Source organism: Pecten maximus, chromosome 5 (genome assembly GCF_902652985.1).
Source record: "Pecten maximus chromosome 5, xPecMax1.1, whole genome shotgun sequence".
Taxonomy (NCBI): Eukaryota; Metazoa; Mollusca; class Bivalvia; order Pectinida; family Pectinidae; genus Pecten; species Pecten maximus.
This window is the reverse complement of record NC_047019.1, coordinates 7,572,184-7,596,419: the sequence shown is the minus strand read 5'-3', so window position 1 is coordinate 7,596,419 and position 24,236 is coordinate 7,572,184. Positions and strand designations below refer to the sequence as shown.

The 24,236-nt window shown below is 34.7% G+C and overlaps 1 protein-coding gene across 3 annotated transcripts; it reads right to left on the bottom strand.

Moving 5' to 3' along the window:
- Positions 1-1,354: 1,354 nt before the first annotated feature.
- On the bottom strand, positions 1,355-11,901 carry LOC117327020 (alpha-(1,3)-fucosyltransferase C-like). 3 transcript variants are annotated; one of them, XR_004532561.1, is made up of 3 exons: positions 10,742-11,901; positions 6,301-6,466; positions 1,355-6,261 (listed from the first exon to the last, which is right to left on the bottom strand). XR_004532561.1 is itself a non-coding variant. In XM_033883831.1 (2 exons), exons 1-2 carry the CDS (start codon positions 11,867-11,869, stop codon positions 6,419-6,421), a joined length of 1,176 nt encoding a protein of 391 aa, XP_033739722.1. In that variant the 5' UTR covers positions 11,870-11,901; the 3' UTR covers positions 1,355-6,418. The 3 variants fall into 3 exon arrangements, 2 of the variants coding, with proteins under 2 accessions (XP_033739722.1, XP_033739723.1); XM_033883831.1 differs by having other exon boundaries at positions 1,355-6,466; XM_033883832.1 differs by lacking the exon at positions 10,742-11,901 and adding an exon at positions 7,795-8,941 and having other exon boundaries at positions 1,355-6,466.
- Positions 11,902-24,236: the final 12,335 nt, after the last annotated feature.

Sequence of the window (24,236 nt, the reverse complement as noted above, 5' to 3'; positions counted from 1 at the left end):
TGAAATACATATATCTCAGAGGTCATCAGAATGTGACCCCTTATGGGATGTTGTTAGATGTTCATGTAACGCAGTGAGAATGACCATCTAGGTTTCAATTAGATTGCAGAGAATTCGTTTTCACAAAATATTTTCCTCTGCTGTGCGTTGTGTGTTTTATTTTCAAGGGTCGAAGTCGTGCTGAACCTTTTAGTCGCTTGTTTAGATTGATAATTATAGTTAAAAGCAGCAATTACTATGTCATTTTCATTGATTTATCATACACAGTTCTTATATTGATATGTTACCTTCATGCCCTATCGAGAAATTAGTATCAGAGGTGAGGCCTCAATGAGTTCCTGCATGATTGGAGGGGATGTAATTTGCGATACTTACCACTGACGGTATTTTGATTAAATGACTATTATAATGACAATTGTGATGATTGTTATACAATGGCTATGATGATGTATGTAAAATGAAATGTGTCTTTTTTATGATATATTGAGATGAAATTTTCTTAGGATAATGAATAGGATTATGAGTAGTAGTAGTAGTAGTAGTAGTAGTAGTAGTAGTAGTAGTAGTAGTAGTAGTGGTGGTGGTAGTAGTAGTAGTAGTAGTAGTAGTAGTAGTAGTAGTAGTGGTAGTGGTGGTAGTAGTAGTAGTAGTAGTAGTAGTAGTAGTGTAGTGTACAGTTGTTGTTGTTGTTGTGGTGGTAGTAGTAGTAGTAGTAGTAGTAGTAGTAGTACATGTAGTAGTAGTAGTAGTAGTAGTAGTGGTAGTGGTGGTGGTAAGTAGTAGTAGTAGTAGTAGTAGTATAGTAGTAGTGTAGTGTAGTAGTAGTAGTAGTAGTAGTAGTAGTAGTAGTAGTAGTGGGTGTAGTAGTAGTAGTAGTAGTAGTAGTGGTGGTGGTAGTGGTAGTAGTAGTAGTAGTATGTAGTAGTAGTAGTGTAGTAGTAGCAGTAGTAGTAGTAGTAGTGTAGTAGTAGTAGTATGTAGTAGTAGTAGTAGTAGTGTAGTAGTAGTAGTAGTAGTAGTGTGTAGTAGTAGTAGTAGTAGTAGTAGTAGTATGTAGTAGTAGTAGTAGTAGTAGTAGTAGTAGTAGTAGTGTAGTAGTAGTAGTAGTAGTAGTAGTGGTAGTGGTGGTAGTAGAGTAGTAGTAGTAGTAGTAGTAGTAGTAGTGGTGGTGGTGGTAGTAGTAGTAGTAGTAGTAGTAGTAGTAGTAGTAGTAGTAGTAGTAGTAGTAGTAGTGTAGTAGTAGTAGTAGTAGTAGTAGTAGTAGTACATGCTGCGACGAGAAAACACGAGATAAAATCAGCCCACTGACACAGGCATTAAACAGTTGCGTTAGATAAACATAACAACATTTGAGTGCAGTTTGTATTTTTTTAATTTCTAGATGATATTGTAATAAGTAGCAAAACTTCATGATCAAAAGTGACCAAGTGTAAAGATATGTACATATATAAATATATATTGTATATAATAAATTGTGTTTAAAAAAGATACAAAAATATTACGTAAATACAATACAATGGAATTGAACAACATATATAATATATAACCTTTTATCATCATTGAAATGTATGCTAATTTATAGACTTGGTCAGACATGTAACCATGTTGCTGTTTAAAGTTGAACATACCTATGCCATGACGCATGCATATTTATTTCAAGAAATCTCAGTATCAAAACAAGGATTTGTCTTTTTATTTATTTATCTATTTATTTTTGTCGCCATGTAATTTTCTTTTTTATAGATATTTCAAATGAATCGCGTCAGAGCATCAAGTTGAAATATCTGTAAAAAAAAAATACAGTTTACAACAAAAAAGAACGAAAAATTATGACATACTTTAAAAACATTCATTGTCATTCATTAGACATTATACATACTTGGGTAACAGATATATTGTGTGTGCCAAAGCGAGGTCGTAACCTCACTCACAGAAAACAATGTATCAAACCTGGGCAAATATAAATTGAAAAACAAATATGGACCTAGAAGTGACCACTGAAGTACCCCTGCTTTAATTTTATCTCCAAATGGACTCTATACCAATCAACAATCACTCTTCGTTGTCTATCAATAAGAAATTATGTAAACCATTCTAACATATTAATACAAAATAATTGTTAACTTATATTTCTCACATACCTCACATCGTTATCCAATGGTTACTAGGAAAAAGATAAACCGATCTCACACAGGGAGGTAAAAACAGCTGGCACGCGCAATATGACGCTGCTCACAATAACGTAACGTCATCATTTTATGTTGAGAAACCATGTTGTAAATGATGACGTCATCAGTTTTGACGCACATTTCAAGGAGCATTGTATATGGGGCCATGAAAAACTTTCATAAAAACTAACATTTGCTGTGATATATGAGAGAAAAATAATCAAACATGGTTCTGTACCGCAAACAAGGATATATCAACCCTCGCGAGAGTTTGACTAGCGAGCAATCGGCCAACCTCGTGCTGACTGGCCAAACTCTTACATTCGGGGGGGGGGGGGGGGGGGGGGGGGGGGGGAGATATCCCTGTCCACGGAACAGACCCATGTTAGATTCTTTTATAATCGCTGTTGTCATATCCGCCATAAATGCTTTATTCATATCGCAAAATCCATATAATTAGTAATTGGAAAACAGGTTAATCTTCAGGTAGAAAGCCCGATTGGCTCTTCGAGATAATATTGTGACTTGAAAGGTAGTTAAACATGTATTTAGAAATAATTCTTCAAGCAATTTGCTAAAGGCAGACATTTCAGAAATTGGTGTGATATTGGATAGATCACTTCTTCTCCTCTTGCCCTTAAAAACTAGAGTTGACTTTTTTCCACAAAGAAAGTAGGTTACTGGTTAACACAAATTTATTAAATAATTTATCAAGTGGTCTCACAAGAGATTGTGAGATTCCTTTAATACATTTTGAGAGAACTGTCAGGGCCAGTAAGTTTATAGGTATTTACAATGTGTAGCTGATATATAGATTTATTCATAAGAGAAGATTGTAATATTGAATGAAAGTTTTCTTTTGCCTTCTGATTTGCCATAATAACGTCTTTTCTAGTTGATATCAATTTGTTCCAGGAGACCGCTGCATTGCATAATCTAGCTTTGGAATGCTGACAATTTCTTTGTCTTATTTTCAGACTCATATCGTTGTCAAGTTTTATCAATAGGTATATAAGTTACTGGTCTATGTGGTACATATAGGTCAATGGCAGTCACATTTGTTTCAATTAGAAAATAATTCATGTTGTCAACGTCGCTTTGCAAAGAAAAGTCAATAGAGTTAGAGTTTTGTTTTACTGCGTCATTGTCAGTTTAGTTAAAAAGTAAAGTCTTTTGTAAGGAAGTTTCTTTAAAGTCTTAAAGTCCAATTCATTCCTAAAAGGAAAGTGCTCACAACAGGAGGATGGAAGGTGTATAAGTTATTGGTTATCATAATGGCAAGAGATATCGATGTTGATGAATGTGAAGTAATCATTAGATCTTAAAGAACAGATATTGATGTAACAAACAAATGATATTAACAAGGGATTAGTATAATGATGCCGACGGGGATTCAAACGAAGGTCACCACAGTGTATACTGTAAATCACTTAAATTTCGCGTGGGATTTATTCGCGTTGATACGCGAGGAAAACAATCGCGGATTCAAATCCTTGCGATTATTTGTACGAAAATAACATCTTTGGATGGCGACCAAGCTATCGGTTACCGCTATTGGAATCTTGCAGAATTCATGGCTTTAATAGCTGCTAGTAATCATTCGCGAAAAGTAATTTCTAGATAAACGTTCGCGAAAAAAAGTACTCGCGAATATGTGTGAAGATGTAAGTTCGCGAAATAAAGTATTCGCGAAATCTACATGTAAGTGATTTACACTAAACAAAAGAATTACCATTACAGAATAATGTATGTTGCATGGAACTGATATGTAGTATAGCGACAGTCTCCGCCCTCACCATCAAAGGAAAATTAGCTTTTCAACCATTGTTAAAAACACTATGTATACAATGTAAGTATGCAAGTATAGGGCAAGCAGCGAATGACACAGATAATCATAACTAAAGATAAATGAAAAAGGGGAGTATGACAGGACAAGAGGATGACAAATAATACTGTTTATACTTTAAAAGTAACACTATAGGGAGTAAACATATTAATAATTCGGAACGAGTCACACAGTAAACAAATAACTGAAGACATTATTAATACATTATTTAAAAGTATCGACGCATAAGGCTTGTGATCTAACATGTCACGTCTCGCATCAATGACCTGACACAGTACATGTCAGACTCGTTTTCCCGGGTAGGGAAATGGAACGAAGCGGATCAGGTGGTATACGAGTATCCGTACATCAATAATTTATTCAGCGTTTGGTTTCCCAGGTGAAGTCTGTTTGCAAATTACTGAACCCTTTCATATGGCTACTATATATATGAACCAACTGTTTAGAGTAATGTGTTTGTCATTAGCATCTTCTGTTTTATAAGACTATACAAAATACAAGATAATATCACCTTTCCAAATATTTGAGAGCTACAGTACAGTTCAATGAATTCAACTACACCAAACAGCTGTTTCCTCCTTCTTGGACTCGTCAGTGATGAGGGAGGTTACCGAAACGCTAACCATACCGAAAGAAATAACAAAATCTGGATGCAATGATACAATTCAATAAAATTCATTATTTAAAATATTACATTATAAAATACAAAATAACAAATGTCTTGTAGTAACGATAAGATGAGCCTTTCCAATACCCAATGTCATTAAGATACCCTTTTATTGTATCAAACACCATCGGCTAGCTTTTTGTTAAAATACCATTATATAAATATACTTTTCATTTGTACACTATTTTACCTTTGTTTTATTTTATATGGAAAAGTTACCGGTAGGGCCCCACTCAGCCCCTGGGGTCAATGCCGATATGTGTATACCATCTAATTGCATCCAATAATGAAAATTCTAACCAAATATGAATCACCAATGCTAAGTCGATAGATGATGCTCAAAAATTAAGTATAGGGACGTTCTGCTGGTGGATTCTAGTTTGAAAATGAACATATCCGCGTGTCTGTGTTCGAGTCCATATTACATCGTGGCTATCTAGTCTACCTCTGTTGACAGTTCTGTCTTTCAGTACAGTAAGAAAAAACACGAACAGAACAAAAAGGAGGGTCAGACACGCAACATCCTATGGCAAAGTTGTACCATCAATTTTACAGTTTGTTTAACTTTTGTGGACCATTGGTACATATACCATACCATACATTCTTACTAACATATTAGTACACATAGATAAATATCCAGGAGAAATGGATGTTAACAAATAAATAAAAAGGAAAACTGTCAACAACAATGGAAAACAATTGAGAAGTATGGATATATAAGCAGTATTAACCACATTCCTTTAAGACCTGAAAGACATGTGTAGTATATTACTTAAAGTTGGTTAATGTAAATAACAAAAAGCTATTTATAGCTGTATTTTGGGTAATTTTTAAATGCAGTAAAAACTTAGACTCCAAATAATTTTTTTCAATTCGAAACGTTAATCTTGGATCATTTCATTTTAAATCTTTTGTTGTAGAACCCGGATGTTAATTATATATCCAGTCTATTTTTGACCCGGGTTCAAACGTAAACGAGCATAAACGAGTTGACAGAAGAATTACACACAAGGAAGGGATGACAGGTACATTTTGAAAAGATAGTAGGGCGAAATATGTGTTCAACTGTTTTGAAATTTGAAAGCTTCTTTGATGAACTAAATAATCTGAGAATATCCAAGAGGATTTCGTATATTGGTATTGAAAAACATCATAAGCTGTGTTGATATACGCAGTTTATAAAAATGTCACTCAAACAATAACAAGAGCTGTCGAACTCAAGAAAGCACACTCTATATGAGATCTGCCATTCGGCTCAGTAAACAAAGATACTATTTATCTGAGACATATACTCTAGAATTTCAACCGTCTCGAAAGTGAAACAAAATCTGGTATGAGTATTTAATAATCTATTAAGTGTCTTGTTTCTTATGCAAATTTTCACTTAAAACAATTAACGCTTCATCAAACAATTCTCGTCACACAATATCGTGTTTTGTTTTGATGGCACAAATCACATATACCTCAATACAACATCACTCCCTCACACATATCACACATACCTCAATACACCATCACTCCCTCACGCATACCACACATACCTCCATACACCATCACTCCCTCACGCATACCACACATACCTCCATACACCATCACTCCCTCACGCATACCACACATACCTCAATACACCATCACTCCCTCACGCATACCACACATATATCCAAACGTCCGCATTCCCTCTCCTATACCCATACCTCCGAAATCTAGTTGCAAACATCATGGAGCGCATCGCCATCCCTAACCCCACAGGAAGTTTCGCATTCTTCGAAATGCCCGTATTAAAGCCTGAAATAACAAATAAACATCACATAATGAAAGAGATTATATTATATGATATTTTTTGGCATTTATTTATATTTATTATCAATTTATTTTGTCACATGGGGAACGTCATTGGTGAACAATACATTTTTACAATAAATTACATATTTACAAGGCGTTCCTTCTGTTAGGTGTCTACTTGCTATTTTCTTGTGACAATCGAAAAACAACAATAGTTAAACCAGGATTTCTTGAAACAGTAGGCCAAGCTTCTACTAGCTAAATAGTTAGTGCTTTGATACACCGAGATAGATTATCCACTAAACAAATAAAATATCAACATTTTATTGAATAAAATTACTATTTGACAATCATAGCCAACGGTAAAAACAGTAGTTAGCTAAGTTGTATTGCTATTATGATGGTCTTATTTTATTTGAAAGACTGTTTGCAGCGTCACCGCCGTAACGATATATATACACGTATGTGACACATATGATCAAACTAAATTTATGTTAAAATCATTTGATAAGTGTGACGTTTACGATGAAACGAGGAACTGTATTATTTCTTCTGGAAACTTCGGTAATTCTTGGGCTCGAGCTTATGACGTCATTAATGCGATAAGCGGGAAATTCAAACACTTTTTTGCTTATATCAAAACAAAATCTATATGAATGTTAATATCATCATTGAACTGTTACCAGATGCTAATAAACAGTCGATACAAATACAATTTGGGGATGATAAATATTTATCCTTCCCCAAAATTGAATTCATTTTGACTGTATACTAGCTTCCGATAACAGTTCAATGTTTACATAGAACGTGAAATGTGTTTAATTTTCCTTTTTTTAATGTTATTATCGTGCAGTTTTCAACAGAATACGTTTATCTATGTTATGCATATATACTGACGACGTCTAAACGTTTCCATAGAAGGAAACCCATTACAATTCGTTCGAAAGAGGCTTTGGACAGGTGGACCGTAAAGACATTTATATGAGAATAAGGACGATACGGTAGTCGCTTGATGAATGCAGCTGTATGTCAATTACATTGTGGGTATCATTCAGCAGAAAAGTAATACGTACAATGTTTCGTAATTTTGCCGTAATTTAAAAATAGAACGAGGTAACGAGAAATATATGCGCTGAGTACACTAGCGTCCAAGTAGAAAGTTATCACAAGTGTATATATTACCTCATCTGCAACATGTCAAGTTCACCTAGATTTACAAAAGCATGTGAGAACGACTCTAAAGCATCATGGACGGACAATATTTGTAAACGTCTTGCACAAGCCCCAAAATTATTTATCAGAAATTAATGAATTAGTAAAAAATAACTTACAGGATCGCGCTTGCAAGTTTTTGTATCATTCTGCAACCATTTAAATAAATTTGGAATTTCCTGATCCCTCCTCGGCTGGTGTAATTCAGTACAAAGATCGATGAAGCTCATGTATGAATCCCACAAACGATATTGTTTCTTCCATTCAAAATAACTGTTATACTCAGAGTAGTTACCAGCTAGATAGTTCAAGTATTTACCTAGATCGGCGACGGATTTAAAGTCATATAAATTGATGAAAGATTTCGGGGGTACAAGTTCTTTCGTTACTAAGGTGTCAATCCATGGCCAATTCACTACAGGAATGACATCGTCGTTTAGAGAGTTCCAAAACTTTTCGGTAATGTAATCCTGACAGATTGAATTCTCCAAAGCAATCCTATATCGATATGCACTGGATGTGCATGTGGGCGTATCTGTTCGTGGGCAATCTAGATATCCACAGTTGCCGTATTGATCGAGCTCAACATATCGCCCAAGTTCTGTCAAAATTTTCTGTCGATCTGCATTGTCGTCGCAATTACTAACAATCGACACCGCCATTTTGGATTTTGTTGTTGCATAATCAGTATGTACATATTTGGTTTGTTCGTCTCTTGTTAGACGTCGAAAACGGCCGTAATAATTTTTCACTGTAGAATCACGTCTATATGACATGGTCCAGTTAAACATACCGTTTACTTGTTTAAGATAATAATTTGGGGTAATATGTGTAGGTGCTTCCGAGTTAATTGCAATCCAGACTTGACTTTTGTCCCTGTAATCCGGAGGTCTACTATTTATATCCCGGAGATGAAATATTACAGCATCCGCGGATTTGATATCTGCTTTATCCGAAGTTGCCACGCACTTAAACTTGCATTGTTGAAACGCGTCCTTAAATGATTCGACCCAGGTGTTGTCAGCAAAAAATTCGGTCCATACTAACACAGTCTTCGTTGTTTTATTCACCCAGTGAGACGTCTTGTGAATTATAACAAGCGGTTGATCCTGTATGCCTCCTTTATATGAAGATATGCTCCATGTTTCACACAAAATTTTTACAGTGACGACTATTATGAACGTCAACACATACTTACGATATAACTTGATTTTGTTCATCAAACCAACATATCTGTAAGTATTATGTACAGTATGTCTAGTTTCAAAACACATGTTGAAACTGAAATTCGCGAACAGTCATATGTGTGTTGTATCATACCGGTGTCGTGTTGTGTTTCTGTTTTTCCTAACTACATGTGTGCTTGGAACCATGACGGTATAGATAGATACTGTACGATAGCCGAAAGCAGCCATGTAATTCACTGCACCGAGTGTTCACCACGTTGTAAAAACCTAGCCAAACAAACAATTCACATCGAAACTCACCAAAGAGAAAAGAGAGGGGTTGTAAAAACGCTTGCGCGATACTGATGGTATACCAAACATTTAGGTGATTTGATGTTTACATTCAACGTGTTTTCACTTATATTGTTTATTTCACATCTGTATTCACTAAGTTTGAATATTTACATTGCATAAAATTTATATTTGTATTCTTTCTTAATATTGATGTTCTATTTGTATTATTCATATTGTATAATTTTCTATTTGTATTCAATATTTAAGCATTGACGTTTTATTTTTCTTATGAGTATTCCATAGTTTGTGTTTAGTGTTTATAATCTTAAAATTCCCATTTGTATTCAGTAAATCATATTTGTATTCTATTACAGATTCATTTGTATTGTAAAAAGTTATTTATCTTTCACAATTTTACCATACTGTTATATCCTTTTTGCATTTACATTCAATATGGGTTTCCATTTGTCTGGTAATTTGTGTATTGTCGACGGGACAATTGTACGCCATTCACTGTTCTGTATCATATACCCGTATTCGGACAATTAAGATTTCTTTTTATCTCAACATAGCTTTTAACAACATCGAACTTTCTGCAAAAGTCCTAGTTGATATACAGTGGACTCATCATTGAAAACATCGCTGACTATCTTTCGAGTAAAACGCGCCTTCATATTTATGATCGAATCCTCTGTTATCACTTTTCAATTCATTCAGATAAGGCAGATAGCAGTAATCTTTTTTTTTCTATTTCATCTATGAGTTCAGGAAAGCCGCGCTTGTGCCTTTGTAATCCAATTAATCTCGTCTATATTATCCCTTACGTTGTCTACGTATCTTTTTCCGTACCAGATAAACTGATCGGATATTGGCAGGTTTTCCTTCCCATTCGGAAGAATTACTCTCAATTTCGAGTTAATATATGTAGGCCCTGTGGAGGAAACATTTGTTTTCATCCCCTCTACATAATGCCGTATCTGCCCTTTCTGCAATCGTGGGGCCTTCGAGAGGAAATGTTGCTGACATTTCGATTCCAATGTAAGACGATCAATCTCAAAGTAAAGCCATATACCGGACTGTAACGGCAGTTATTGACAATATTCTTTAACTATCAATATTTCAACGCCAAAACCGCATTCAAACAATCCATGCAAAAACGTATAAAATAAGAGTTAGGACAAGACTTTTTTGTCATTATATTGCGCCCACTGTATCATGACAGCTATTGTTAACTTTTGAAGCAACACAGTGTTGTATCCATGGGGAAAAAGCTTCGTGGGGAAAGAAATTTGACACCCATCGAGATCGCAACCATTTTTTCTCATTGTTTGATCTCAACAAAGAACCAACATGAACATATGGTACGGAAATAAGGACATATCGCTAATTCCGGATATTAATTAATGGTTCAATATTTATGTTACAATAGGAAGATTAACTGTCAAAATTTCTACAAACACATTATTTCTTTTTTCCAGGAAAAATACCACGGTTTACAGACGAATGTGAGAACGACGCATTACGAACGGACTCTTTTCGTTAACGTCACGGATACGTCACCAATGAATTGGGCATATATGAATGAATAAGGAAAACAACAACTTACAGGATCGCGCTTGCATGTGCTGGTATCATTCTGCAACCATTTCCATAAATCTGGGATTTCCTGATCCTTCCTCGGCTGATGTAATTCAGTGCAAAGGTCGATGCTGCTCCTGTATAAATCCCACAAACGATATTGTTTCTTCCATTCAAAATAACTGTTGTACTCAGAGTAGTTACCAGCTAGATAGTTCAAGTATTTACCTAGATCTGCGACGGATTTAAAGTCATATAAATTGATGAAAGAGTTCGGGGGTACAAGTTCTTTCGTTACCAAGTCGTCAATCCATGGCCAATTCACCACAGGAATGACATCGTCGTTTAGAGAGTTCCAAAACTTTTCGGTTATGTAATCCTGACAGATTGAATTCTCCAAAGCAATCCTATATCGATATGCACTGGATGTGCATGTGGGCGTATCTGTTCGTGGGCAATCTAGATATCCACAGGTGCCGTATTGATCGAGCTCAATATATCGCCCAAGTTCTGTCAAAATTTTCTGTCGATCTGCATTGTCGTCGCAATTACTAACAATCGACACCGCCATTTTGGATTTTGTTGTTGCATAATCAGTATGTACATATTTGGTTTGTTCGTCTCTTGTTAGACGTCGAAAACGGCCGTAATAATTTTTCACTGTAGAATCACGTCTATATGACATGGTCCAGTTAAACATACCGTTTACTTGTTTAAAATAATAATCTAGTGTAATATGTGTAGGTGCTTCTGCATTAGTGGCAATCCAAACTTGACTTTTGTCCCTGTAATCCGGAGGTCTACTATTTATATCCCGGAGATGAAATATTACAGCATCCGCGGATTTGATGTCTGATTTATCAGAAGTCGCCACGCACTTAAACTTGCATTGTTGAAACGCGTCCTTAAATGTTTCGACCCAGGTGTTGTTAGAAAATAATTCGGTCCATACTAACACAGTTTTTGTTGTTTTATTCACCCAGTGCGATGTGTTGTGTATTATAACTAGCGGTTGATCCTGTATGTCCCGTTCATGTGAATATCCGCTCCATCTTTCATATGAAAGGGTAACACTGACGAATATTATGACCGTCAACACAAACTTACGATATATTGTGATTTTGTTCATCAATCCAACACATCTGTGTGTTGTCATTACGGAATGTCTCGTTTCAAAACACACGTGGAAAATTTAACTTCCGGACAGTCGTGTGTGTATTGTATGATACCGGTGTCATATAAGATTTTCATCCCCCATAAAATTCTTACCCGGGTGAATATTTTTTGCATCAAATACTCGTCCCCCTATAAAAAGAAATCCATCCCCGTATCTGGTACAAGAGCAGTTTACATACTATCAAAATGCGTAGTATTTTGAGGCCATGTTACCTGTATAACATTGTTCTTAGAGGCCAGCTAAGGTAGTACATACGTCATCACGCCTGTGAAGAGCTATACAGGTGAGAACATGTACATGTAGGTAATAGATGACCAGCTTATTCGTGAATCATATATTAGCTATACAGCCAACATTATATATATAAGTCCATCAGAAGTAATAACTCATGAGATGTTAAGCACTCATCAGTTTTAATGTAATACAGTATATCATTATAAAGTTGCCACATTACAACTACTTATATTCAATGTCATTCAGATGGTGTAAATTGCAATAAAAGAAACAAAATTAATATTTTAAATAGGAACATACGTATTTTATGATAACAAACTAGGTTGTTGAGGTACAAACATTTATGCATGAGTATAGTATGACTGCAAAATACACGTGGACTATGTGGAGCGGGGGATATAATAAATCATGGGGGTAGATTTTTTTTATGACGAGTACATGATGTAGATACATAAAATATATTGTTTTGGGATACCAAAGATTTCATGTAGGTATTGTAGAAATGCTTTATAGATCCACATTATAAAGTTTTGATTTACCAAACAACATACCCTCCCTTTTATAAAAGGGAAATTTGTTGATCTGTTTCTTTCCGCATACAATAGGAACTCGCTATATCATCACCTTATGTTCTCTGAGATTTTGTCGATATAACGAGTTTGGCGGTATATCGGGGATGCCGCTCAAACCCGAGTTTGCTGTCTGAACATTATAACTAGTGCTTTAATAACAACTGTAGACTGTCCAAAACAATTTATTCATATCAAAATATTGCATCGAATTGTACATAGATATTAAGCTGTTCGCTAAGTTTGATTTTTCTATATTCCGGCATATCAACATGTTCTTTATGCACGCGAACCCATGCCCGTAGGGACATGCTTGTTTCTGCAATATAGTATTCCTTACATCCTGGGCATGTTATGTCATGAATAACGTTTTTGGATTTGCATGTCATATTGGCATTTATAGAAAAAATCCTTGGACTAAATCGGTAGGGTGTCCCTTCTTCTAAATGTGTGAATATGCCGCATCGTGGATCTTTGCATTCCTTAACCTTGAATTCTGGTTTATCATCGAAATTCGACTTGCATATATTTTTGGAGTGCCGCTTACTTTCAATAAATTGTTTATTTTTAAATCAATTTTTTATTTGAGTATCTTCATTTAGTAAAACGTTTAAAATGTTAAATGTTCGTCTAATATTCCGATTTCGTGGGATGTGTGGTGTCACTAACGGTATCATTGATGACTAACGATGTAAAGCGTCTGAAGATATCATGACAGTATTCATGCTTTAACGAACGACGTGTTTTTGATATTATTATTAGATATACATATATATAGAATATTGAATTGTTGAAAATAACATATATTTCACGAGTATGATAGAATATCGATATTGTCACGAGTGCTCAGAAATATAATGTTACATTCAACGGGAAACCATTCAATTTTCCTTTTATTTCATTTTTATGATTAAAAATCAAATTGAAAACATCGAAAAATTAATAGTGTCAAAAAGTGCGGGAATCAGTAACATAATTCATGAATGTCGACTCTTTGTGACTTACTCAGCGTCAACTTGGCGGCGCCATTTTGAATATTTCATGCATGAAATAATCATCCGGTCCAGTAATTTATACATAAAAATTTCACATGGATGAATATTGTATGGGGTTGAAAATTGTATAGCACATCGATATTTTTTTCTCTGCCTTCGTTAGATGCAGTTGTGCATGAAACCATGACGGTATAGCCCGATAATGTACGCCCCAAATATATATATACACACTCACACACATATACACATACAGATTTTAAAAAATGTGTTGATATTCCAGAGTTTATGACCTTTCAAAAAAAAAAAAAAAAAACCAGGACTAGTTCGCGAGTCAGCCTTTGGTTACTTTCGGACGCCTGTAACGAGGTGAACTGAACTGTAACAATAAGTCGAAGATGTTAGTAATATTGTCCCTCTAGGTGTAAAAAAACGTCCGTAATAATGCTTCACTGTAGAATCACGTCAATATGACATAATCCAGTTAAACATACTATTTACTTGTTTAAGATAATAACCTGGAGTTATATGTGAATGTTCTTCCGCCTTATCGGGAAATCCATACCCGACTTGTTTCCCTGTAATCCGGAAGTGTATATACACACTCACACACATATACACATACGGGTTTTTAAAAAATGTGTTGATATTCCAACATTGTTTATGTCAGGTATATTTATTTCACGATTGCAGAATATATATTCTTTTAAGTTTATTGCCGGAATATCACCAGAACGACTGGTACGCGCATCAGCCTCTGGTTACATTCGGACGCCTGTAACGAGGTGAACTGAACTGTAACAATAAGCCTAAGATGTTAGTAATATTGCCCCTCTGACCTTAAATGACATTGTTGATCATACATGAAAAAGATTTACGTCTTCATAAAATTTGAAACGGTTGAAGGGGTTACCATCCTGGCAACAGCCAGTGTCATATGACGACGGCTGTCAAGGAGACACCTGTAGAAAAAAAAAGACAAAAAAATAAAGCACAGAAAGACAGGAACAGTCAGAAAAGAAAGAAAGAAAAAGAATCCCAATTGTCGCAATGGTGACGGTATATCTACTTTGGTCACTTCAATGTCCCCTAAATAGAAGACAAAGAAGAAATTCCCTGATCTTCAGGTTGTCGACTTTTAATCGCCTTCTGCGATCAGCATGCATTGGGATACGGTGGGCCTTATTGCAGCGCTCTCAATCGTCCTCTAAACAGAATACAAAGGAGAAACTGCCCCAAAGGGGGTCCTCACAGTAAGTCACCGTTTACGACATGCAATGAGAAACAGCAGGTATATCATGGTATAGGTCTTGAAGGTAACCTGATGTATATTACACCAAAGGAAATTAAACCTTGATTGATAACTTGACATCTGGCATTTTATAACTAAAATTTATTGATGACATAGTCACATATACTAAAATTCGTTATGTATTTCAAGGCTTTACTCGTATAACTGAAAAAAAAAGAAAAAAACTTCTATTGTTTTTGTTTTGAAAAATGCTGCTGCTAGACATGACTCGGTCCGTTGTAAAACAAAAAACAAAAAAAAACGTGTTGTCCTCAAACATCTATTTAATATTTTCTAATAGGTGAACGTTTTGCATCAACGTTTTCTAATGTCAATATCGATATTGGTTTTGGAACAGCAACGTTAGTGTTGTCACCTCAGGATTGACACAATGACGTCATCGAAGTGTCGCAATATCATAACTTCTGTGCATTATTTTTAGAAAATTATAAGTAAGGATTGAATGTTGCTTTGGTCGATTTCATTGGATGATGAATTGAGTTGCTCTTGAGACAAATTCAACATGATCTGCATCGCAAAGCAACATCTTATCTTTATATTTCAATTAACATGTATTTTTTCTAATAAATTGAAGAGGTACAAGTCTTCAGTTACTAGAACTTGTGCAAGTCTAATGGTTTGTGCTAAAAGAAAATGCCCGTCATTAGATGATGACACAAACTGTATTGTTAAGACAAAAATACGATTGCGCAGATAATTAACCACAAAACAATATGAAAAAAATAGCATGGTTTTATTGAAATATTATGTCTCTCATTGAATTTAAAATTCACTAAATAAAACGCTCCGCCAGCTGAGCGGAAGACCAATGACTAGACTGTGTTCTCCGGTTGTATCCCGCTCCGATACAAACTGAACAGCCATCTTTACCATTCGAAATATGTTACAAATTGGCTGTGACCCTGATACAAGCCCTACTTCTAATTAAAAGATGGTGCGGTTTTGATGAAAATTTAATTTATATTTCCAGAATCTTAATGTAAGCCTCCATGAGGCCTATTATGTACATCTAACAGAACAGTCCGATTCACATCATCCAAAGCCCTGATAATCTCATATTCCTGCAAATTAAGCCTTTTGTGATTACTCTAAATTAACTATAAATGTATCACTTGCTTCCGTTTGGAATGACTCACGTTTATCTAATTAATTTTCAGATAGTTTATCTTTTTGTTCATATTTTTCTAATTTGTAATCAAAGATAATGATTGGCTTCCTATCTGACATGGATTTAGCTATTGAGACCATTTTGTGTAATGTTTTAGGTATATGTTTCTAAGTCAGGAAAATAGGATTTTCCTAACTTATGGTTTAAGTATTCTTCATCGTTGATGTTATCATGGAATATACAGCCATACTAGCTTCATTATTTGTTTCTGAATTTCAGAAAATATCAGATGAATATTACTCGAGACTATATATAGAAACTCTGTCCCCGATGTATGGGAAAATGGTGCCCTATCAATGGGAAAGCTCTAACGTTTGTATGGGGACATGATACCATATCAATGGGAAAGTTCTTGTGTTTAAATGAGAAAATTGAACACCATCAATGGGAAAGCTGTTTACAATTTGTGGGGACATGATACCCAATCAATGAGAAATTTATAACCAATGTGTTGGGAAATTATACATTATCGATGAGAAGGCTGTGTCCAGTATATGAGGAAATAGTACTTTATCAAAAGGAAAACTATACACAAGTACGTGGAAATAGTACTCTATCGATTGGAAAGCACAAAGAATAAGCAATTATATGGGAAATAGATTTCCTATTGCTATAGTAAAATGCAGCAGCCATGGAGTCGTGGTCACGGATAGGCACTCTCCCGATGAGCTAAGTCAACCATAAAACTATGGAAAAGCATATATGACAACGGTTAATTCTGTTTGTGGGCGGTCTAGATATCCACAGTTGCCGTATTGATCGAGCTTGACATAGCGTCCCAGTTCGATCAGAATTTTCTGACGGTCTGCATTGTCGTCGCAATTACTAACAATCGATGCCGCCATTTTGGATTTTGTTGTTGCATAATCAGTTTTTTCATTTATTGTTTGTCGTCTAGTGTTAGGTGTAAAAAAACACCCGTAATAATGCTTCACTGTAGAATCACGTCTATATGACGTACTCCAATTAAACATACTATTTACTTGTTTAAGATAATAACCTGGAGTTATATGTGAATGTTCTTCCGCCTTAGTGGGAATCCAGACCTGACTTGTTTCCCTGTAATCCGGAAGTGTATCATTAAACCGAAGATGAATAATAACAGCATCCGCAGATTTGATCTTTACGATATTGTGAAGTGATTTTGTTGATCAACTCAACAAATCTGTAAGTTTAAAGTACAAAATGTCTCGTTCCAAAACACATGTGGAAACTGAAACATGCAAACGCATTTATGTAACGTCTGTCTGCGCTAACAGGTGTGCATGTAACCGTGACGGGATAGACCGTGAATTCACGATAGCCAAAAGCGGCCAAGTAAGATAATGTAAATTAACCTACCGAGTGCTTACAACGTTGTAAAACCCTAAGGACACAACCAAATCCCCTGCCTCCCGCAACCCCCCCCCCCCCCCCCCCCCCCGCTTAAAAAAACCAAAATAACTTATGCCTTCATTCTAAATTAAAGTAATTTCATTTACGTTGTTTATTTCACATTTTTATTCAGTAAGTTTATTATTGGTATTTTAGTTTACAAAGAGTTCAGGAGGCCGATGTTAACATTAAAACATATGAGGTATTCTGTTTATTCCCGGTTCAGTGTAATAGCAGAATATTATTTCTTTGTATAGCGTACTTTGTTAATGAAAATCCTCAAAATATTTAGAAATTATATTTTTGTATAATGATAATAATTTTGCAATATCAAATTGGAATGCCAAAATCGAATTCAACCCATCCAGAATTAATTATTACTATTTGGGTTGTTAATCGATACAAAAACAGCTTATTTATTCATTTTTTTTTTTTAATTTTAATTATTATTTTTTTATTCATTTTATAAGTTTTCTGCCAGACATGATTTTATAAGTTTCTGCCAGACATGCAAGGTGAATTGTTTGTTCTTCAAATGTTTGTGCATCATTTAAAAGTGCTTATGGAACACACTTTTCAGAAACATTTTTAAAAAAGCTGCTCCTTTTGACAAATCACACGATTTCGAACTTTTAGGCAGAACAGTGCTGTATCCAAGAGAATCATGTTAATAGAGAAAGAAATTTGACACGTCACGTCGAGATTGCAATCACTCGCATTGTTTTGTTTTTCCGGAAAGAGAATGGAACATCTAAACAAATAAACAACATGAACATACGTACGGAAATAAGGACACACTGACATACATATCTTTAAATTCCGGACATTCATTGATGGTTCACAGATATATGACATATATGAATATAGAAATTACAACAGGAGCATGAACTGTCCAAATGTATGCATACAATTGATTTTTCTTAGATTAAAAAATACCAAGGTTTACAGATGTATGTAAGAACTGCTTTAAACATTACGGACGGATGCTATTGGTTAACTGCTTGAACACGTCCCGAAACTATTTGACATTAACTTCAATAAGGAAAAATAATGAAACTTACCGCTTGCATGTGCTGGTATCATTCTGCAACAATTTCAATAAATCTGTGATTTCCTGATCCTTCCTCGGCTGATGTAATTCAGTGCAAAGATCGGTGCTGCTCAAGTATGAATCCGTCTGACAATATTGTTTCTTCCATTCAAAATAACTGTTATACTCAGAGTAGTTACCAGCGAGATAGTTCAAGTATTTACCAAGATCTGCGACGGATTTAAAGTCATATAAATTGATGAAAGATTTCGGGGGTACAAGTTCTTTCGTTACTAAGTCGTCAATCCATGGCCAATTCACCACAGGAATGACATCGTCTTTTAGAGAGTTCCAAAACTTTTCGGTTATGTAATCCTGACAGATTGAATTCTCCAAAGCAATCCTATATCGATATGCACTTGATGTGCATATGGGCGTATCTGTTACATTTTTTGGGCAGACTAGATATCCACAATTGCCGTATTGATCGAGCTGTACATAACGTCCTAGTTCTGTCAGAATTTTTTGTCGGTCTGCATTGTCGTCGCAATTACTAACAATCGACACCATCATCTTGGTTTTTGTTTTTGCATAATCAATTTCTATATAGTTGGTTTGTTCATCCTGTGTTAGTCTTCGAAAACGTCCGTAATAAATTTTCACTGTGGAGTCACGTCTATATGACATGGTCCAGTTAAACATACTGTTTACTTGTTTAAGATAATTATCAGGGGTAACATGTGGAGGTGCTTCTGCATTAGTGGCAACCCAGACTTGACTTTTATCCCTGTAATCTGGAAGTATACTATCTATATCCCGAAGATGAAATATTACAGCGTCCGCGGATTTAATGTCTGTTTTATCTGAAGTCGCCACGCACTTAAACTTGCATTGTTTAAACGCGTCCTTAAATGATTCGACCCAGGTGTTGTCAGAAAAGAATTCTGTCCATACTAACACAGTTTTTGTTGTTTTATTCACCCAGTGAGATGTGTTGTGTATTATAACTAGCGGTTGATCCTGTATGTCCTTTCCATGTGAAGAAATGCTCCATCTTTTACACAAAATGGTTACCGTAATTAATATTATGATCGCCAACATATACTTACGACTTGAGGTGATTTTTTTCATCAACCTAATATATCTGTTTATAATCATTATAGTGTGTCTCGTTGGAAAATACATGTCGAAACTGACAGTTGCGAACAGTTATATATGTTCCGTTCCCTGCCTTCGCTAACTACAGGTGTGTATGCATCCATGACTTCATAAACAGATAATGTACTGTATCGATTTTTTTCCACATTATAATGTAAAACCCTAGGCAAACCATCAAATCCCCCGCCAAGCACCCCCCCCCCCCCCCCCCCCCCCTCCCTCCCTCAAACACCCAATAAAAAGGGGGTTGGGGAATTACAAAATTTATTAGATGCTTATGGCATGTCAAACGTTGCATTATTCAAAATAATTTGATATAATTATTCAATGTGTTTTCATTTATATGTTTTTATTTCTATTGAATTTATATTCAATAAGTTTTTTTGTTTAGTACATCATTTGTATTTCTAATATATATTCTATTTATGATATTTATGTTATATTATTTTCTATTTACATTCTATATTTCAGCATTGATATTCCATATTTAAACATTTATGTACTATATTTCACATGAGTATTGAATAATTTTCGGTTTATATTCTAAAACTTTCCATTTGTATTGTACAGATCATAATTGTATTCTATAACTGATTCATTTGTATTGTAAAAAGTTATTTATTTTTACAATTTTACATTACTGTAGTATCCTGTTTGCATGCTTATTGTCGACGGGGCAATTGTACGCTGTTCCCTGTCCCGAATCATTCCCGTACTCGAACTAGCAAGCTTAATTTTTATCTCAACATAGCATTTTAAAAACACCAAACTTTCTACAAAAGTCGCATTCAATATAGAGACGACTCTGTCTAAACCAGACTCCTTCGGCACTACATAATTTGGCCGGTTTGTAGAGGTCCGGATTTTAGAGAGTCAGACTTTGTATCATTGCATGCAATGTTATGTAATAACATAGATACTAAAATCTTAAAACCACATATTATGTTATCTTTAAACAAACAGAATTTATTTCATAATGCAAATATGTATAATTTGTAAAACTTTTTTTTTAACAAATACATTTTTATTTCCCCTGCAGAATTTTGGTAGGTTACCAGGGTTGGGAAACCTTGGGTCAATCCTCTTACAGCATGTAGCCCCACGCAGGGGGTCTCTCTCATTATGCACTCAGCCTTTTATTTAACTTTCGTCATAAATCATTCCATATGTCTCTCTATTCCTTCAACACGGTGACAATTCATTTCTTTTAAATTTTATTTTGAGTTTGTAGTTCACATTGTATAAATTAAATGATGGACATACAAGAAAAATAATAATACATCTGTTAAGAGATAGTAGAGTAGATATATTTTTTGTTAGAATAGATTTATATTTTGTAAAAGGTTTAAGTGTTTTAACTTCCTCTATTAGCAAGTGAAGATGATATAGAGATTGTCAATGACTTTTGACAAGAGAATAGGGTTATTTAAATTATGTCAAAATTATTTTTATTAACAGAAAAATGTAATTATATCTAATTATAATATTCTTATATTATTTTAAAATCAAAATAGTGTCATGATTACAGGTCATAATACATGTATATGAAGCGAGAGAAAAAATGGCACAGGTGAAAGAAAGGTAAAGACATATTTACAACAAGGTATACATATAAACAAACACACACACTCGTTATCATATACAGATATACCCCACATCACATAGAAAGACAAAAATAGATAAATGAAAGACAAAAAGAACAAACTACATCAAATCCGGACCTACAGAATTTTCCATTGACAGAGAAAACAAAATGAGGTCTAGGTGAATCAGGCATGGAGTTGAGATCACGGATGGCCACTCTCCAGATGAACTCAGTCAACAATTACACTATGGAAAAGCATACATGACAACAATATATGTTAAGTAGATAAGTCTCAAACTGTACCATATTCTTTGTTATATTTGAGAGTTTCAACTTATCGATACAATATGCATATACGAATGCATAAAATACATAGCATGTCATCTCGGGTAGTACAAACAATCAGAATAAGAAATCAAATTATGCATTAACATATATATTTATATTTTTGTACACCCTAATAATTATAAAATCTAAGAATCAATATTGTAGTTTTTTTCAAAATTTCAATTGAAACCGGGACGCTACCGACTGATTACTGGGAATTTTCTGATACAGTGCTCCACTCTCTACATATATATATATGTATATGAGCCGCGAAAAATATACCAGACATTAAACTGGTTTTTCTTGGTGGACTGGTGATCAAAGCCCTCCATCAGAAGCCAATGTTGATCAGACGTACTGGTTGTTGCGAAGACAATGATTGGGAAAATTCGCAACATATACGACTTCAACGTGAATATTAGATAAAATAAACGATAGGGTAAACATACAAAGCCACTATGAATTGGATATTTAAGCATTAATGTCATTTTTTTCAAATTTCATTGGGGTATGAAAAAGAAATTGTTTGCAAACTGTATGAATCCGATCCGCGAAGCGGATTCTTACAAAAGTTTGCAAACAAATTTGTTTTCATACCCTTATGAAACTAAAAATTAATTGACATCAACGGTTATCATTAATTTTTGAAATTGATTTCAAAATTAAAACATGTACAATTGAACTGATCTTATAAGGGATTATTTTCCACATATCAATACGCAATATCAATGGCCGTATCGTGCCGTCACATATTTCGCGCCATTTTCGGATTTTTTTTCATAGAGGTATTCACTGACTCAATCACTGATTCGCTCACTCACTCACTCCACATTCTGCATACAAACACTGGACAATTAACTATTACATTCTTTCCAGTGAAATTTCAAAAATCATTCATTCTATAAAAGTGGTATTTTTTATTAGTGAAAATATTAGCTCCGCTCGTGAAATATATTTGTTATTACTAAAATAACAGTGTCTTCAGTAATAACAAATTAGCTCCGCTCGTAAAATATATTTGCTATTTCTGCATACACTGCCAGATATCCTCTATATATTTATACATAACCATAGAGTATTATAAAATTTAGCTTGATACAGTTTTATATTTGTAAACAAAAACATAGAGAGGCTTGAAAATATAGCTTGTTTTGATTAATGTAAACATTTGTATATATTTACCAGACTGAGACAAATCAAGTGAAATAACACAGTAGATAGGATATGGTATTCTCTAACAAAAGGATGTCCCCACAACGTCAGATACCCACGGTTGACTGCACTACACTACGTCACACCTGTCATAAATGTAGCGTAAGTGTAGTTCAATCAACCGTGGGTATCTGACGATGGATGCCCCATGGAATTGAATTATTTGTAACCAAAAATTACTTTTTTAACATCAAGAACTAAAAGCGACACATGATTGTCTTGGATGAAAGAACAATCAAGCTTTGACCATCTTGTATCTGAGGTCATTTGTTCATTGATTTATTCATTTTATTGCGTACTGTTTATTCGGTCAAAGTACATAACCTAACATCATAATACCTCAATACATAATTTTAATGTGTGAGACGGAGCCTAATATACATGTGAATATGAAATTGAAACTTAATTCTGCAGAGGAAATCTCTAATTTAACTGCTATGTGTTGACAAGTCAACATACATATATAACGCACAGGAATGCAGGGAACATAGCAAATCACATCTTAAGACACCTTATATCATATTATATCAAAGCTGAAAATGGAACCGGGATGCCACTGGAAAACGAAACCAAATATACAATTTTCTTTACATACTCGTTGAAAATGGACCCCGTTGAATAGTGAACCACATAAAAGTATTGGATCTTGGTATCAGTTTCCATTGTCATAGACGTTGCGATAACATATGAATAGCGGATACAATTATTATGGGCCGGCAGGAGCCGGGCCATTATATTGTATAGTTTTAGATAAAATGCACGCGTTGCTGCGGAGCTAACATGTATTTTAATTAGTTTGTTAAGTAGAGATAAGACTAATAAAATATGTCCTGTATATAGTATTGTTAAAAGAATATATTGTCATTGCTATCTGTTTTACAAATATGTCATATGGTCTAGTTTAAATATGTTATTATAAACTGAAACACCCGTACATTCAGCAGACTACTCACAATCTATTTTTAGACATGTATTACACAATGCTATGACGGCTGCATACCACAAGTGTGGTAAGCGGTCGATGGAAGCCAGTAGACCGCCCTACGTCACAACTCATACATATTCATAAGATCGGTTGGTTAAAAATAACGTGACTATTTTTAGCTTACAACTGCAGTGTTTTCGCAATGTTCTTATAGGCTCCAACATTTTGTCGTGAGATTCTGACTGCTGTTGTTTATTTATAATTGATTTAGTTACTGTAATACTTTATTGTTCTAACTATATAACGTTTGTATTTAAACGAACGACTGATATGTTTCCTTAGACCGAGACATGCATTTGTATCGCCACTCCGTATCTTGGTATTGCCGTTGGTACCGCAATTGTAGCTGATCGTCGGAAACAATCACGAGAATTGTTGAATACAGTAGGTAATTTGATAA